Below are 19,638 nucleotides of genomic sequence, written 5' to 3' on the forward strand. Positions count from 1 at the left end.
TTCCTGACTAGCTCGGATAACTCCCTGGCTTTCTCTTCCGGGAGAAACACCTTTTTCTGGACTGTGTCCAGAATCATCCCTAAGCACAGGAGACTTGTTGTCGGGATCAGCTGCGATTTTGGAATATTTAGAATCCACCCCTGCTGTTGTAACAGTATCCGAGATAGTGCTACTCCGACCTCCAACTGTTCCCTGGACTTTGCCCTTATCAGGAGATCGTCCAAGTAAGGGATAATTAAGACGCCTTTTCTTCGAAGAAGAACCATCATTTCGGCCAAACGGCAGCGTCTGAAACTGATAGTGACAGTTCTGTACCACGAACCTCAGGTACCCTTAGTGATAAGAGCAAATTTGGGACATGGAGGTAAGCATCCCTGATGTCTCGGGACACCAGATAGTCCCCTTCTTCCCGGTTCGTTATCACTGCTCTGAGTGACTCCATCTTGATTTGAACCTTTGTAAGTGTTCAAATTTTTTTTTTTTAGATTTAGAATAGGTCTCACCTAGCCTTCTGGCTTCAGTACCACAATATAGTGTGGAATAATACCCCTTTTCTTGTTGTAGGAGGGGTAATTTAATTATCACCTGCTGGGAATACAGCTCGTGAATTTTTTCCCATACTGCCTCCTTGTCGGAGGGAGACCTTGGTAAAGCAGACTTCAGGAGCCTGCGCAGGGGAAACGTCTCGACATTCCAAACTGTACCCCTGGGATACTACTTGTAGGATCCAGGGGTCCTGTACGGTCTCAGCGTCATGCTGAGAGCTTGTCAGAAGCGGTGGAACGCTTCTGTTCCTGGGAATGGGCTGCCTGCTGCAGTCTTCTTCCCTTTCCTCTATCCCTGGGCAGATATGACTCTTATAGGGACGAAAGGACTGAAGCTGAAAAGACGGTGTCTTTTTCTGCAGAGATGTGACTTAGGGTAAAAACGGTGGATTTTCCAGCAGTTGCCGTGGCCACCAGGTCCGATGGACCGACCCCAAATAACTCCTCTTCCTTTATACGGCAATACACCTTTGTGCCGTTTGGAATCTGCATCACCTGACCACTGTCGTGTCCATAAACATCTTCTGGCAGATATGGACATCGCACTTACTCTTGATGCCAGAGTGCAAATATCCCTCTGTGCATCTCGCATATATAGAAATACATCCTTTAAATGCTCTATAGTCAATAAAATACTGTCCCTGTCAAGGGTATCAATATTTTTAGTCAGGGAATCCGACCAAGCCACCCCAGCTCTGCACATCCAGGCTGAGGCGATCGCTGGTCGCAGTATAACACCAGTATGTGTGTATATACTTTTTATGATATTTTTCCAGCCTCCTGTCAGCTGGCTCCTTGAGGACGGCCCTATCTATAGACGGTACCGCCACTTGTTCTGATAAGCGTGTGAGCGCCTTATCCACCCTAAGGGGTGTTTCCCAACGCGCCCTAACTTCTGGCGGGAAAGGGTATAACGCCCATATTTTCTATCGGGGGGAACCCACGCATCATCACACACTTCATTTAATTTATCTGATTCAGGAAAAACTACGGTAGTTTTTTCACATCCCACATAATACCCTCTTTTGTGGTACTTGTAGTATCAGAAATATGTAACACCTCCTTCATTGCCCTTAACGTGTGGCCCTAATAAGGAATACGTTTGTTTATTCACCGTCGACACTGGATTCAGTGTCCCTGTCTGTGTCTGTGTCGACCGACTAAAGTAAACGGGCGTTTTAAAACCCCTGACGGTGTTTTTGAGACGTCTGGACCGGTACTAATTGTTTGTCGGCCGTCTCATGTCGTCAACCGACCTTGGCGCGTGTTGACATTATCACGTAATTCCCTAAATAAGCCATCCATTCCGGTGTCGACTCCCTAGAGAGTGACATCACCATTACAGGCAATTGCTCCGCCTCCTCACCAACATCGTCCTCATACATGTCGACACACACGTACCGACACACAGCACACACACAGGGAATGCTCTGATAGAGGACAGGACCTACTAGCCCTTTGGAGAGACAGAGGGAGAGTTTGCCAGCACACACCAAAAACGCTATAATTATATAGGGACAACCTTATATAAGTGTTTTCCCTTATAGCATCTTTTTTATATATTTCTAACGCCAAATTAGTGCCCCCCCTCTCTGTTTTAACCCTGTTACTGTAGTGCAGTGCAGGGGAGAGCCTGGGAGCCTTCCCTCCAGCCTTTCTGTGAGGGAAAATGGCGCTGTGTGCTGAGGAGATAGGCCCCGCCCCTTTTTCGGCGGCCTCGTCTCCCGCTCTTAACGGATTCTGGCAGGGGTTAAATATCTCCATATAGCCCCCGGAGGCTATATGTGAGGTATTTTTAGCCAAAAAAGGTTTTCATTTGCCTCCCAGGGCGCCCCCCTCCCAGCGCCCTGCACCCTCAGTGACTGCCGTGTGAAGTGTGCTGAGAGGAAAATGGCGCACAGCTGCAGTGCTGTGCGCTACCTTAAGAAGACTGAGGAGTCTTCTGCCGCCGATTCTGGACCTCTTCTCGTTTCAGCATCTGCAAGGGGGCCGGCGGCGAGGCTCCGGTGACCATCCAGGCTGTACCTGTAATCGTCTCTCTGGAGCTAATGTCCAGTAGCCAAAGAAGCCAATCCATCCTGCACGCAGGTGAGTTCACTTCTTCTCCCCTAAGTCCCTCGTTGCAGTGATCCTGTTGCCAGCAGGACTCACTGTAAAATAAAAAAACCTAAGCTAAACTTTTCTAAGCAGCTCAGGAGAGCCACCTAGATTGCACCCTTCTCGGCCGGGCACAAAAATCTAACTGAGGCTTGGAGGAGGGTCATAGGGGGAGGAGCCAGTGCACACCACCTGATCCTAAAGCTTTACTTTTTGTGCCCTGTCTCCTGCGGAGCCGCTATTCCCCATGGTCCTTTCAGGAACCCCAGCATCCACTAGGACGATAGAGAAAGGGGGCTGAATATGTAGCACTCCCTTTACAAAAGTCTGAACTTCAGGCAGTGAAGCCAGTTCTTTCTGGAAGAAAATCGACAGAGCCGAAATCTGGACCTTAATGTAACCCAATTTTAGGCCCATAGTCACTCCCGACTGTAGGAAGTGCAGAAAACGACCCAGCTGAAATTCCTCTGTTGGGGCCTTCCTGGCCTCACACCACGCAACATATTTTCGCCAAATACGGTGATAATGGTTTGCGGTTACTTCTTTCCTGGCTTTTATCAGCGTAGGAATTCCTCCGGAATGCCCTTTTGCTTTAGGATCCGGAATTCAACCGCCATGCCGTCCAACGCAGCCGCAGTAAGTCTTGGAACAGACAGGGCCCCTGCTGTAGCAGATCCTGTCTGAGCGGTAGAGGCCATGGGTCCTCTGATATTATTTCTGTAAGTTCTGGGTACCAAGCTCTTCTTGGCCCATCCGGAACCACGAGTATCGTTCTTCCTCCTCGTTTTCTTATTATTCTCAGTACCCTTGGTATGAGAGGCAGAGGAGGGAACACACAAACCGACTGGTACACCCACGGTGTCACTAGAGCGTCCACAGCTATTGCCTGAGGGTCCCTTGACCTGGCGCAATATCTAGTTTTTTGTTTAGGCGGGACGCCATCATGACCACCTGTGGCTTTTCCCCAACGGTTTACCAACAGTTGGAAGACTTCTGGATGAAGTCCCCACTCTCCCGGGTGTCGGTCGTGTCTGCTGAGGAAGTCTGCTTCCCAGTTGTCCACTCCCGGAATGAACACTGCTGACAGTGCTAAGACGTGATTTTCCGCCCATCGGAGAATCCTTGTGGCTTCTGCCATCGCCATCCTGCTTCTTGTGCCGCCCTGTCTGTTTACATGGGCGACTGCCGTGATGTTGTCTGATTGGATCAGTACCGGCTGGTTTTGAAGCAGAGGCCTTGCCAGACTTAGGGCATTGTAAATGGCCCTCAGTTCCAGAATATTTATGTGTAGGGACGACTCCTGACTTGACCAAAGTCCTTGGAGGTTTCTTCCCTGTGTGACTGCCCCCCAGCCTCGAAGGCTGGCATCCGTGGTTACCAGGACCCAGTCCTGTATGCCGAATCTGCGGCCCTCTTGAAGATGAGCACTCTGCAGCCACCACAGTAGAGATAACCCTGTCTCCAAGGACCAGGGTTATCAGCCGATGCATCTGAAGATGCGATCCCGACCACTTGTTCAAGAGGTCCCAGTAAAAGGTTCTTGTATGGAACCTGCCGAATGGAATTTTTCTTCGTAAGAAGCTACCATTTTTCCCAGGACTCGTGTGCAGTGATGCACCGATACCTGTTTTGGTTTCAGGAGGTCTCTGACTAGAGATGACAGCTCCTTGGCTTTCTCCTGCAGGAGAAACACTTTTTTCTGTTCTGTGTCCAGAACCATCCCCAGGAACAGTAGGCGTGTGGTAGGAACCAGCTGTGACTTTGGAATGTATAGAATCCATCCGTGCTGTTGTAGCACTTCCCGAGATAGTGCTACTCCGACCAACTGCTCCTTGGACCTCGCCTTTATAAGGAGATCGTCCAAGTACGGGATAATTAAAACTCCCTTTTTTCGAAGGAGTATCATCCTTTCTGCCATTACCTTGGTAAAGACCCTCGGTGCCGTGGACAGTCCAAACGGCAGTGTTTGGAATTGGTAATGGCAATCCTGTACCACAAATCTGAGGTACTCCTGATGAGGATGGTAAATGGGGACATGTAGGTAAGCATCCTTGATGTCCAGGGATACCATGTAATCCCCCTCCTCCAGGCTTGCAATAACCGCCCTGAGCGATTCCATCTTGACTTGAATTTTTTAATGTATGTGTTCAAGGATTTCAAATTTAAAATGGGTCTCACCGAACCGTCCAGTTTTGGTACCACAACCAGTGTGGAATAGTAACCCCGTCCTTGTTGAAGTAGGGGCACCTTGACTATCACCTGCTGGGAATACAGCTTGTGAATTGCCTCTAGCACAGCCTCTCTGCCTGAGGGAGTTGTCGGCAAGGCAGATTTGAGGAAACGGCGGGGGGGAGACGCCTCGAATTCCAGCTTGTACCCCTGAGATACTACTTGAAGGATCCAGGGATCCACCTGTGAGCGAGCCCACTGATCGCTGAAATTTTTGAGGCGCCCCCCACCGTACCTGGCTACGCCTGTGGAGCCCCTGCGTCATGCGGTGGACTCAGGAAGCGGGGGAAGAATTTTGATTCTGGGAACTGGCTGACTGGTGCAGCTTTTTCCCTCTTCCCTCGTCTCTGTGCAGAAAGGAAGCGCCTTTGACCCGCTTGCTTTTCTGAAGCCGAAAGGACTGTATCTGATAATACAGTGCTTTTCTTAGGCTGTGAGGAAACCTGAGGTAAAAAATTTTCATCCCAGCTGTTGCTGTGGATACGAGGTCCCAGAGACCATCCCCAAACAATTCCTCACGCTTATAAGGCTCTATGTGCCTTTTAAAGTCAGCATCACCTGTCCAGTGTCGGGTCTCTAATACCCTCCTGACAGAATGGACATTGCAATAATACTGGATGCCAGCCGGCAAAATATCCCTCTGTGCATCCCTCATATATAAGACGACGTCTTATGTTCGCAAAATAGTATCCCTGTTTGAAAGGGTTACAGACCACGCTGCAGCAGCACTATCTGAAGGTCTCAGTCTAGTACCTGAGTGTGTAAATACAGACTTCAGGATAGCCTCCTGCTATTTATCAGCAGGTACCTTCAAAGTGGCCGTATCCTAAGACGGCAGTGCCACCTTTTTTGACAAACGTGTGAGCGCCTTATCCACCCTAGGGGATATCTCCCAGCGTAACTTATCCTCTGGCGGGAAAGGGTACGCCATCAGTAACTTTTTAGAAATTACCAGTTTCTTATCGGGGGAACCCACGCTTTTTCACACATCATTCACACATTTGATGGGGGAACAAAACACTGCCTGCTTTTTCTCCCCACACATAAAACCCTTTTTTGTTTTTAGTGGTACTTGGGTTAATGTCAGAAATGTGTAACACATGTTCTATTGCCGGGATCATGTAACGGATGTTCCTAGTGGATTGTGTATATGTCTCAACCTCGTCGACACTGGAGTCAGACTCCGTGTCGACATCTGTGTCTGCCATCTGAGGGAGCTGGCTTTTTAAGCCCCTGATGGCCTTTGAGACGCCTGGGCAGGCGCGGGCTGAGAAGCCGGCTGTCCCATAGCTGTTACGTCATCCAGCCTTTTATGTAAGGAGTTGACACTGTCGGTTAATACCTTCCACCTATCCATCCACTCTGGTGTCGGCCCACAGGGGGCGACATCTCATTTATCGGCATCTGCTCCGCCTCCACATAAGCCTCCTAATCAAACATGTCGACACAGCCGTACCGACACACCGCACACACACAGGGAATGCTCTGACTGAGGACAGGACCCCACACAGCCCTTTGGAGAGACAGAGAGAGAGTATGCCAGCACACACCGGAGCGCTATATAATGTAGGGATAAACACCATCACTGAGTGAATTTTCCCCAATAGCTGCTTATATACACAATATTGCGCCTAAATTTAGTGCCCCCCCCCCCCTCTTTTAACCCTTTGAGCCTGAAAACTACAGGGGAGAGCCTGGGGAGCTGTCTTCCAGCTACACTGTGAAGAGAAAATGGCGCCGGTGTGCTGAGGGAGATGGCTCCGCCCCTTTTTCGGCTGACTTTTCTCCCGCTTTTTTCTGTATTCTGGCAGGGGTAATTACCACATATATAGCCTCTGGGGCTATATATTGTGGCTATTTTGCCAGCCAAGGTGTTTTTATTGCTGCTCAGGGCGCCCCCCCCCCCCCCCAGCGCCCTGCACCCTCAGTGACCGGAGTGTGAAGTGTGTATGAGGAGCAATGGCGCACAGCTGCAGTGCTGTGCGCTACCTTGGTGAAGACTGAAGTCTTCTGCCGCCGATTTTCCGGACCATCTTCATGCTTCTGGCTCTGTAAGGGGGACGGCGGCGCGGCTCCGGGAACGAACACCAAGGACGGGTCCTGCGGTCGATCCCTCTGGAGCTAATGGTGTCCAGTAGCCTAAGAAGCCCAAGCTAGCTGCAAGCAGGTAGGTTCGCTTCTTCTCCCCTTAGTCCCTCAATGCAGTGAGCCTGTTGCCAGCAGGTCTCACTGTAAAATAAAAAACCTAATTTAAACTTTCTTTCTAGAAGCTCAGGAGAGCCCCTAGTGTGCAACCAGCTCGGGCCGGGCACAGAAATCTAACTGAGGTCTGGAGGAGGGGCAGAGGGAGGAGCCAGTGCACACCAGATAGTACCAAATCTTTCTTATAGAGTGCCCAGTCTCCTGCGGAGCCCGTCTATTCCCCATGGTCCTTACGGAGTTCCCAGCATCCACTAGGAAGAGAAAGTATGTGGTTAAGAGCCAGCAACCAGTTACTAGGAAACTTTCTACAGTTACACCAAGCAGTACACTTAAAAGTGCCAGTGAAAGATTTAATCTGGTACCCAATTGACAGTTACTAATTTGGGAGAGTCTGTAGATCAGGTTGCAGCAGTAGGTGCGGTTAGTAAAAGTTACGGACTAGCAGCAGTGTAAGCCCATCCTGACACTCTCTAGACAGAATGGTACAAATTGTAGGTGGTTCAGCCCATTCTGCTAGGAAGTCTCGTGGAGGAAAAAAAAGCTAAGCCGGAATGATTTTTCTTTGACAACTATCATTAAGCACAGATAGCACTTCCATACTTAAGTTGCCTATAACCAACTTGATCAGGCTATGGTTGCCAGAGAAATAGAGGCGTCAACTATATGACAAATCGAAAACAAAATGACCGAGTACAGATGGGTCCTCAAAAAAAAAAAAATACACGAGAGGCCCGGCATTAGTAAATGCGTTCATGTCTAGGTGCGACTAGAGGGGCTGTTTAACGGGACTGTAGCAATGGTGAGAGGGGACACATCTGTACTATCTGAACTACCAAGTAACCAACATCCAGAATACCAGTTCCACTTCCTTATAACTGGGATGATTGTATGGATTGCAGGAACAATTTGTTTTTAGTTTCCAACCAATGGTGGGATGCAATTCCGCCCGCTACGCCAAACTCAGACTTTTTAAGAGGCACTTACAAGGCATGGTTTTTGCCTTGTAAGTGATTGCCCCTTAAAAAAAAAAAAAAAAAAAAAAATTGGGGGCAAGATATATACCCCTCTACTCACCCCAGGTGCCAAAAGATGATCCCTCTATTACTCACACCCCCCTCCCCCCACACACCTTACTGCAAAGCACAGCAGAGCGTGGGTAAGGGGTGACTGATAAGTCGCTCCTGCTGCAGCTGATCACTGCACAAGCAACATAGTTATGCTGGGTAAGGTAAGGTTATCCCCTCCTAGCACTTATAGCTCAGGCGCATGCGCACCAGAATGACACTTGCACGGCATTCTGGGGCGCAATTTTGGGTGTGACGTCATCAAACCGCAACATCACTCCCAGGGGGCTGCAGCAGCAGGAGGAAGTCCTCCACCAAAGACTGGGGACACTGGGACAGCACCAACATACGGAATATAACCTGGTCATGTAACACACTCTTGGCTGCGGTTGTAACCCAGAACTATACGTGTACGCCAGGTAAATGGTTAATAAACATCCCCATGCAGATTACTTATGTTTAAGAGTCATTATGATGCAGGTGCACACTGCAATATCTATGAGATTGCTTTCCGTGTGTGCAAGAAGTCTGCATCCAACGTGTCACACATGAGAGCCCGCAGCTACAAGATTTACAGTGTGGGAAATTTATAACTAGTTAAAAAAAAAAAAAAAACACACGAACGCAAAAGGGTTAAAGCCAGCCCCTTACCTCCCAGGCAGTAACTTTGCTATTTCCGCCCAGCGGTTGCCCAAGAGTTTGTGCGCCTGACAAATAATGCGATCCTCCTCCTCGGTCCATGAAGACTTCTTCACTTCTGGGTTGAGGTGATTGTGCCAGCGCTCGCGGCACTGTTTACCCATTCGGCCCTTTAGTTGTTTGGCAATGAGGGTCCAGTGTTTGGTTCCATACTTCTTCACCAGCTCAATTACCTGAGGGCACATTACAGCTCACATATTGACATAAAATTAACAGTATACATTTTTCTTCTATTAATATTGTCATGATCGCTATTCTTAAGATATCTAGATCAATATATCCATATAAACCCACAGACGTAGAAGGTAGAGGCTACGCCACTCCGCATGAAAGTTATTAGGATGCTAGAGATATGGTTTATTAGGCATATATCATGATAGTCGAATAAAGCTTTCTAGATACAAATAGATATCTTATCTGGTAGCACACACCTTTTCATCTTCCTCTTTAGTCCATGGACCTTTCACAAGGTCTGGGTGGAGAACACGAAGCCATCTGTGCTGACATTGCTGCTCCGTCCGGTTCTGTGGGAGGACAAGAGAAGAGAAATCATTCCTTTCATAGATGTTTAACATGAAGATAAAAGCTTTCCCTCATGCATCATATGCCAATGGTTAAAAAGAATATCCATAAGAAAATTCAACTGAAAGACTTCAGCCACTGTTTTCTAACTTTATTAGAACACTCATTACCTAATTTTGCACCATATTGCCCATCTACCTCATTAACTTCTGAAGTTACCTGAACAGACTATGCTGTTCTCATGGACAACCATCAAGCCTTATACCTCAGCATGATTACTCCCTGTACCCCACCGCATCACAGCAAACACCAGGACCTATCAAATTGCCCATATGAATGGTTAATACCCTGTGTCTGCTTCTTATAATAAAGATAAAATGAAGCATCTATTTAAAAGCTAAGCATTGATTGGTAGACATCATGGCTCTTCGTAGTAAGTAGCTACATTATTCATCACCCTTCTTAAAATTTACAAAAATACATAAAAGCAAATACCACAGCTGACTGAAGAGCTACTTACAGACATGTGACTGGCTATCTGCTTCCATTCACCCTGTCCAAACCTTTTCACCAGGGCTTTCAGAGTCTCATCCTGCAGAGGGGAAATCGGGCATGTTATAAGGTTTGCACAACATACAATGGGGTCAATTCTATTCTCCAACAGTTGAATAGCGCCGGGAATTAGCTCCCGACGCTATTCAATTCAGCCCCAGTTAAGTCGGCGATGGCCCGTTCTCGCCGACTAAACAGGTTGAATTGTCGGGAGAACGGGCATTCTCCGACTTAACTCCCCGGCGCGAGGCTGATTCCCGACAGAATCAGCCTCGCGCCGGCCGCGCGGCACACTTTTGTCGGGTTTCTTCTCTCATCCCCCGGGGATGAGAGAAGAATTCCCGACAATTGAGGGTTACTCGTCGCTGTATTGAATAGCGCCGGGAGCAAACTCTCGGCGCTATTCAACTGTCGGACAATAGAATTGACCCCAATGTTTTTGAAGACTGTTTTTCTTAAGTAAAATGTCAAACTAAACTCTTTCCACTCATCACCCTGAAAATTCTAAATGGTGATCAGTTATCTGTTTAATCACATTTCATGAACTTCATTTCAGGTTTGGAAGTGTATGGCTGTCATATTTTAACATGCTTTTAAATTCAGGGATAAAAATCAAACTAAAAATACTGAATATTTAGCACAAGTGAATGCAAATATTTAAAATAACTGAAGCTATGTTCTCTCTATAAATAAGTGTTGTACTTCCCAAGTTAAATTGTCTAAGACCATAAGTTGGGAAATTCCACCTTTTTCCATTCCAGACATCGGATAAAGGCAAACCAAGCTTCTAGTTACCAATGCGTGCTTGATATGTCATACCAGATAGTAAGTGAAATTATATTCAAGCATTAGTTACTTTGCACTTGAATACTTTATACTGACATGTACAGCAAACTACATGGAAAACAACGTGTCAGTGTAATCATTATTAGTATGAAATCCAGGTCTCAAGAGCAGAGAGCAGGCTAGAAAGAAAGAAATTCACTTTTAGTCTGATAACTTAAAGGTGCATACACACTGTGCGATATTTTAGTCTATATCACTAATTTTTCCCCTTCTGATCGATATTGACTTAAATATCGCAGTCTATGCTGCAAACAGCGGATGATGCGCGTTCCCAGGGGTCGTTATCAACCCCTCCCTGTCGTCTGTGCATGCAGCTCAATTTTGACTATGATCGGCCAAAACTGCACGGCAGGGTGATGTCACCGAACGATATCGTTTGCGGTATTGCCGAGTGTGTATACACTGTCGGGAGGTCCGGTAGGGAAGGGAACAAACCGCAACATCGTTCATGGAGCGTATCGCAGTGTGTGTACCCACCTTAACTCTGCACATAAGATAAGCTGGGGGATGGGAGTAGACGGATGGATACTTTGTAAGGCGCTGCGGCCCCCACATGGCACCATATAATAAAAGTAGAATACTAATAATAAAATAGATAAGACAACCAATTTAATAACCAGTTTTAATGTTCTTCTGTCATATGCAATTTGCACCACATCACTGGCAGACTTTACCAATTATCTGTTTGTGGAGACAATCTCACCTCCTCATGGCTCCACTTAACCTTAACTCTGTTTTCCCTATGCTCTGGAACATCAGAGTCTGTGTCTTGATAAAGCATGTCCTCCAGTTCATCACTGTGGGAGACAAACACTAACTGAATTAGAACCAACAAAATAGACATTACTTAATAACAGAATTAATAAGTATGTTAAAAGTGTATTTCAGGAGTAATGGACCTAATGATTCAGAGAATAAAATGAATTACTATTATTTAGATCCCTGGTATTAACTAGAATTTTTTTTATTTTTTTTAGTTCCACTAATAGGTACTAATGAGCTCAAAAAGTGCCACGGTTTTGTTTTTGTAGATTTTATTACAGTCCATTGTACAATTTGTTTTGCGTTCTTTTGAGGAATGACAGAAGAACAAACACTAGAATAGCATGCAAGATATTTTCGCTGTAAAACGGCTTCAGAAGTCACAGAATTGGTCAGGCTTGGAAATATTACTCCCATGGCTGTTATTGCTGGTTTAGAGACAGAAAATTGTTTCCATCGATTAATTTTCCTGCATTTGATCTCTTATCAAAAGGAATACCATACTTACATCTGTATATTCAGTGTCTATCGTGTGAAGATCACCACAGGGTGTAATTGAATATCTATACAGTATTAAGTCATGTGATTTTCCGGTTTCTTTTTATTCACATGGAGTACAGTTTTGAAGATTTGCCATGGAATCTGTTTTACCATCAATAAAAGTATATGCAGTCATTTAACATTGTGTTATTCTCACTATTTTAGCCAAATCGTCTGTTTCTGCAATTTTTTTGCAAATATCTTGGAAGCTAGCAACCTAACAGAACAGCATCCATCCAGTATTTTAAAGCAGTATAATCAGCATGCATAGAGGTTATGGATCTTTATATTATGTACTGTAGGCTGAGACATTAAGGGAGGGAAATTTAACATGGACAGGCTTTTACCAGCTGCTGTCTGCCTTTAATTGTAAGCGCACAGCCCTTTAGGCTGTTAGATCCCCAGTTATGCCCCCTACACATTCGGCGATATGCCGCCCAGCTGCCCGATGGCGGATATGGTGACCCGGTGGCGGGGGGAGTGAAGTTTCTTCACTCCCCCGTCACACAGCTCCATAGCAGTGCATGCAAATATGGACAATCTTGTCCACATTGGCCTGAATGCATAAGCGACTGGGCACCAACGATGAACGAGCACGGAGCCGCGCATCGTTGGTGCCTACACTCTAAACGATATGAACGAGTTCTCGTTTATTAATGAACGAGAACATTCATATCGTTTAGTAAAATCTATTAGTGTGTAGAGCCCTTTAACGTGGACATCTGAGGCAGCTCCTACGTCTACCAAACTCCACCTGGCACCAAAGCCCTGAGTTTCGACAAAAATGGTATATGAAGGCTACATCTGGCCCATGTAGTGGGTACAACTGCTTTAAAGCAACCTATGGGCAGCAGGGTTTCGAACGATTTGGAGACATGGATACTCACCAATCAAGACTACCTTCATGAAAACCTGCGTTCTGTTATCTCCTGTGGTGCTAGTGGCATTACATAACAGTTTAGATACTTATGGAATAATTTCTATGGTCCTGTAATATGGATCCGGTATGTTTCATCTGCAGACGCAATGCCAGCTGTCAGTATACCGACTGCAACATCCCATCTGACAGAATTCCGTCAGCGAGTCCCCTCATGGGTTCGCTGCGCTTGCCACAGGGTATTTTCCCACTCGGCTGGTAGCATGGACCCAACAACCGAGTGGGAATAGCCCGTGTTTGCCAGGATTCCGGGCATCAGTATTTCACCGAATGTCAGCATTCCTGATGCCGGGATCCTGACAGCTGGTATATTAACTGCAGCCCTGTAATACAATAGCTCACAGCCTTTTATTTCAGAATTTTCCTGGAAAGTAGTATCAGGGGAATTCCTCAACGGTTTTCAATCTTAAGGGCCCCATACACTAGAACGATAATGCCCAATTTCATCCAATTTAGGGCATTCGGGCTGATATATCGGGTGAAATTGGGCATTTTGGAGGTGTTTCCGATCCGATGCGCGTTCCCGTGAGGATCGGATCGGCTCCCCAGAGTGCTGCACTCGTGATATGTCCGTTACCGCAGGCATGGCTGGGATCGCATAAGATGTATCGCATGCAAAATGTACCGAATCGTATGGAACCACTCCCTGGAAGCTCCCGAGAGTTTAAGGGAAATCGCCTCCGACTTCAGCCTCAGACATATCTTTGTACTGTATGGGGCCCTTTAGATGGCCCAATCAAGTCTCTCATGCAAGGCATTCCGCATGTAAACAATACAATTTAATCTACATGCAATAGAGAAAGTCTTCCTTACTAAATAGTTCTACACGACACATTCCTAGAGTAACTCAAAATCATCTGTGCCTCTAACAAATGGTTAAAACAGGTTAGCCTAAAACACTGACACACCCGACAATCATAGCTGCACTGCGCTTACGTTACTGCAACAGGCACAATAGAGATACCTCCCATCTTTAAGAGGCAGAGAGTGGGTTGTGCGACAGGAACAGAGCAGAAAGAGAAAACGAAAAACAGAATTCAACTGTTATATCACGCCCAATCTCCCGTCTAAAGTGGAGCGGTACTCAATTGATCCCCATTATCACGCTCCTGGCAGGTGGGTTTAGCCACGTAAAACGGCAAATTCAGACTAAACAAAACAAGCCACTTTTCGCGCATTTCAGCTCGCCACCCCCAGGAGTAGCGAGCTGAAATTATATTGCGCCCATCAGCAGAAACAGGTGCGCGGGGGGATGGGGGCGGGGTTGCAACTGAGTTCCGCCGTATTCAAATGTATATGTTGCTGCGGGTCACAGCCCCCGCAGCTATTCACACCTTGCACCCGTTGGCAGCATCAAGTTCATTTCACGCTTTCATTCTTTTCATGCTCGCACCCATTCGTTTAGTTGCGTGTGTGTATGTGCTTTGCGTGCCTAAACCAGACTCTTATAGACGCAATCAGTGGTGACAACTGAATATTGCCCTACGATCTTCCGTCACTTTAGACGGGAGATCGAGCGCGATATAACAATTGAATTCACCCCAAAGAGTGCAGACGTGCATGATATCTTGGCATACATTGCTGGGCACATTTATATCTGTGTCCTGGCAGCAAGTAGGCAATATATGCAAGACTAAATTACCTAATTATTTAATTTAAAAATCTGGGCAAAATTCAATTGTTCAAAGTGACGGGAGAGCGGGATTGGGAGCACGTTATCCAATTGTGCTTTTTTTTATCATGCAGATCTCTCGCAGAGGGGTTGGGTTTAGCCACTTAAAGCAACTAAACACGACCAAAGTAATGGGCACAAAGTGAGAAAATAAGATTTTAGACCTACCAGTAAATCTTTTTCTCCTAGTCCGTAGAGGATGCTGGGGACTCCGTAAGGACCATGGGGTATAGACGGGCTCTGCAGGAGACATGGGCACTCAAGACTTTAGAATGGGTGTGCACTGGCTCCTCCCTCTATGCCCCTCCTCCAGACCTCAGTTAGAGAAACTGTGCCCAGAGGAGACGGACAGTACGAGGAAAGGATTTTTGCTAATCTAAGGGCAAGATTCATACCAGCCACACCGTAAAACTTGTGATATACTACCCAGTTAACAGTATGAAAACAACATAGCATCAGTCCAAGACCGATAAAAATTATAACATAACCCTTATGTAAGCAAAACTATATACAAGTCTTGCAGGAGTAGTCCGCACTTGGGACACGTGTGTGTGTGTGTGTGTGTGTGTGTGTGTGTGTGTGTGTGTGTGTGTGTGTGTGTGTGTGTGTGTGTGTGTGTGTGTGTGTGTGAGAGATTATACATACATACACATATATATGTACACACACACACACATATATATATATATATATATATATATATATGTACACACACATACATACATACAGTGGCCAGCTGTATATATACTATTTTTGCCAGAAAAGAGGTTTATATGCTGCCCAGGGCGCACCCCCTGCGCCCTTACAGTGACTGCCGTGTGTGAGGTGTATGGGAGCAATGGCGCATAGCTTCACCGCTGTGCGTTACCTCAGTGAAGATCATGAAGTCTTCTGCCGCCTCTGAAGTCTTTTCTTCTCATACTCACCCGGCTTCTATCTTCCGGCTCTGTGAGGAGGACGGCGGCGCGGCTCCGGGACGAACTCCAGGGTGAGACCTGTGTTCTGACTCCCTCTGGAGCTAATGGTGTCTAGTAGCCTAAGAAGCAGAGCCTTGAAACTCACAGAAGTAGATCTGCTTCTCTCCCCTCAGTCCCTCGATGCAGGGAGTCTGTTGCCAGCAGGCTCCCTGAAAATAAAAAACCTAACAAATATACTCTGTCAGAAAGCTCAGGAGAGCTCTCTGAAAAGCACCCAGTCTCCACTGGGCACAGTATCAAACTGAGGTCTGGAGGAGGTACATAGAGGGAGGAGCCAGTGCACACCCAGACCTAAAGTCTTTCTTAAAGTGCCCATGTCTCCTGCGGAGCTTCACCGCTGTGCGTTACCTCAGTGAAGATCATGAAGTCTTCTGCCGCCTCTGAAGTCTTCTTTTCTTCTCATACGGGATAATTGTGACCCCCTGCCTGCGCAGGAGCACCATCATTTCTGCCATTACCTTGGTGAAAATCCTCGGGGCCGTGGAAAGCCCAAACGCAACGTCTGAAACTGGTCATGTACAGCGAATCTCAGGTACGCCTGATGAGGGGGATATATGGGGACATGAAGGTATGCATCCTTTATGTCCAGTGACACCATAAAATCCCCCCCTTCCAGGCTGGAGATAACTGCCCGGAGCGATTCCATCTTGAATTTGAACTTTTTCAAGTACAGGTTTAGGGATTTTAGATTTAGAATGGGCCTGACCGAGCCATCCGGTTTCGGGACCACAAACATGGTTGAATAGTACCCCTTCCCCAGTTGAACTAGGGGAACCTCAACAACCACTTGTAGTTGACACAGTTTTGAATTGCAGCTAAAACTATCTCCCTTTTTGGGGAAGAAGCTGGTAACGCCGATTTGAAAAACCGGCGAGGAGGCACGTCTTCGAATTCCAGCTTGTATCCCTGGGATACAGTTTCAATTGCCCAAGGATCCACGTCCGACTGAACCCAGACGTGGCTTAAGAGTCGAAGACGTGCCCCCACCGGCGCGGATTCCCTCAGTGGAGCCCCAGCGTCATGCGGTGGATTTAGTAGAAGCCGGGGAGGACTTCTGCTCCTGGGAACTAGCCGTAGCAGGCATTCTTTTCCCTCTACCCTTACCTCTGGCGAGGAATGAAGAGCCCCGACCTCTTCTGGACTTATGCGGCCGAAAGGACTGCATCTGATATTGAGGTGTTTTCTTTTGCTGTGGGGGAACATAAGGTAAAAAAGTAGATTTACCCGCGGTAGCTGTTGAAACCAGGTTCACGAGACACTTACCAAATAAAACCTCACCCTTGTAAGGCAAAACTTCCATATGCCTCTTTGAGTCGGCATCACCCGTCCATTGGCAAGTCCACAGGGCACGCCTAGCAGAAATCGCCATGGCGTTGGCTCTCGAACCTAGCAGCCCAACGTCTCTCTGAGCGTCTCTCATATATAAGACTGCGTCTTTAATGTGACCTAAGGTCTATAAAATGGTATCCTATCTAGGGTATCAATGTCTGCTGACAAGGTATCTGTCCAAGCTGCTACAGCGCTACAAACCCAAGCCGACGCTATTGCCGGTCTGAGCAAAGCACCCGTATGTGTATAAATTGATTTTAAAGTAGTTTCCTGTCTGCGATCAGCAGGATCCTTGAGGGCCGCCGTGTCTGGAGACTGTAGCGCCACCTTCTTGGACAAGCGCGTTAAAGCCTTGTCCACCCTGGGCGATGATTCCCACCGTACCCTGTCCTGTGCAGGGAGAGGATACGCCATTAGAATCCTCTTGGGAATCTGCAGTTTTTTGTCTGGAGTTTCCAAAGCTTTTTCAAATAACGCGTTCAGCTCGTGAGATGGGGGAAAGGTTACCTCAGGTTTCTTTTCCTTAAACATGCATACCCTCATGTCAGGGACAGAGGGGTCCATCTGTGATATGTAAAACATCTTTTATTGCAATAATCATATAATGAATACTTTTAGCCACCCTTGGGTGTAACCTCGCATCATCGTAGTCGACACTGGAGTCGGAATCCGTGTCGGTATCAGTGTCTGCTACTTGGGACAGGGGACGTTTCTGGGACCCTAAAGGGCCCTGTGACACAGTCAAAGCCATGGACTGACTCCCTGTTTTATCCCTGGACTCTGCTTTGTCCAATCTCTTACGTAATAAAGCCACATTTGCATTTAAAACATTCCACATAACCAATCAGATGTCGGCGTTGCCGACGGAGACACCACAATCATCTGCTCCACCTCCTCCTTTGAAGCGGAAGGCTCATCTGACATGCCGACACGTACCGACACCCCACACACACTCAGGGATATATCTATATGGAGACAGTCCCCCAATAAGGCCCTTTGGAGAGACAGAGAGTATGCCAGCACACACCCAGCGCTTTTTCACCTGACACTGGAATAAAATCCCAGCCAGTACAGCGCTTTTATATAAATATATATACACTCACTGCGCCAATTAAATGTGCCCCCCCCCCCCCCCCCCCCCTCTTCTTTGCCCTCTGTAACAGTGTTCAGCAGGGCTGAGTCTGGGAAGCCAGCTTCTCTGCAGTGTGCTGTGGAGAAAATGGCGCTGGTTAGTGCTGGAGGATCAAGCCCCGCCCCCGCTCAAATTATTTATACTGGCGGGGGTTTATTAATATACTGCCTCCGCAGTGTCTACTCTAAATGCCAGTGTCCCTTGAGGCTTATATTGCTGCCCAGGGCGCCCCCTTGGTATAAAGTTATATTTTTTCAATTAGCTTATCGCCAAGAGATCTTGTAAAAGTTGGGGGCACATTGTTAATGCAATTAGGTGAAAACCTACCATTTATAACTCTCTACCAAAAGGTTAATTTAAGAATGAAAAAAACTACCAATGTCACATAAATGTTGCAAAATTATGAAGCTTTGCAGCCAAAAACAGATTTGTTTTTTGTTTATTTTAAGCCATACCATTTTTGTGCGTCATTGTGACTACAACATAAAAGCTGCAATACACCTAATTATGGCACAATAATTATCTGTATATGCAGGTACATACTTCTGACATGGCTGTAGGTGGTCTTCAAAAAAGATAAAGGAGGCGCACAATAGTGAAGTATATTAAAACATCTAGAGTTTACTCAAACACAATTAAAAACACTCACATAGAACATGTATGATATCGGAAATAATAAGATTTTACTTACCGGTAAATCTATTTCTCGTAGTCCGTAGTGGATGCTGGGGACTCCGTAAGGACCATGGGGAATAGACTGGCTCCGCAGGAGACAGGGCACTTTAAGAAAGAATTTGGATACTGGTGTGCTCTGGCTCCTCCCTCTATGTCCCTCCTCCAGACCTCAGTTAGAGAAACTGTGCCCGGAAGAGCTGACAGTACAAGGAAAGGATTTTGGAATCCAGGGCAAGACTCATACCAGTCACACCAATCAGACCGTATAACTTGTGATAAACTTACCCAATTAACAGTATGAACAACAACGGAGCATCAGATCAACCCTGATGCAACCAAACATAACCCTTATTTAAGCAATAACTACATACAAGTATTGCAGAAGGAGTCCGCACTTGGGACGGGCGCCCAGCATCCACTACGGACGAGAAATAGATTTACCGGTAAGTAAAATCTTATTTTCTCTAACGTCCTAGTGGATGCTGGGGACTCCAAAAGGCCCATGGGGATTATACCAAAGCTCCCAAACGGGCGGGAGAGTGCGGATGACTCTGCAGCACCGAATGAGCAAACACAAGGTCCTCCTCAGCCAGGGTATCAAACTTGTAAAACTTGGCAAAAGTGTTCGAACCTGACCAAGAGGCTGCTCGGCAAAGCTGTAATGCCGAGACCCCTCGGGCAGCCGCCCAAGAAGAGCCCACCTTTCTTGTGGAGTGGGCTTTTACTGATTTTGGAAGCGGCAATCCAGCCGCAGAATGAGCCTGCTGAATCGTGTTACAGATCCAGCGAGCAATAGTTTGCTTTGAAACAGGAGCACCCAGCTTGTTGGATGCATACAGGATAAACAGAAACTCAGTT

At 46.8% G+C, this 19,638-nt stretch overlaps 1 protein-coding gene across 4 annotated transcripts in view; it reads right to left on the reverse strand.

Moving 5' to 3' along the window:
* Nucleotides 1-19,638, reverse strand: part of MYBL2 (MYB proto-oncogene like 2) — a 145,138-nt gene that overhangs the window by 90,709 nt on the left and 34,791 nt on the right. For all 4 annotated transcript variants that reach the window (XM_063960288.1, XM_063960285.1, XM_063960286.1 and 1 more), the window contains exons 2-5: nt 11,460-11,553; nt 9,879-9,950; nt 9,268-9,360; nt 8,789-9,009 (exon numbers count right to left, since the gene is read on the reverse strand). In XM_063960288.1, the coding sequence (XP_063816358.1) occupies nt 8,789-9,009; nt 9,268-9,360; nt 9,879-9,950; nt 11,460-11,553 (480 nt within the window). The remainder of the gene's footprint in view (nt 1-8,788; nt 9,010-9,267; nt 9,361-9,878; nt 9,951-11,459; nt 11,554-19,638) is intronic.

Source organism: Pseudophryne corroboree, chromosome 3, assembly GCF_028390025.1.
Source record: "Pseudophryne corroboree isolate aPseCor3 chromosome 3, aPseCor3.hap2, whole genome shotgun sequence".
Taxonomy (NCBI): domain Eukaryota; kingdom Metazoa; phylum Chordata; class Amphibia; order Anura; family Myobatrachidae; genus Pseudophryne; species Pseudophryne corroboree.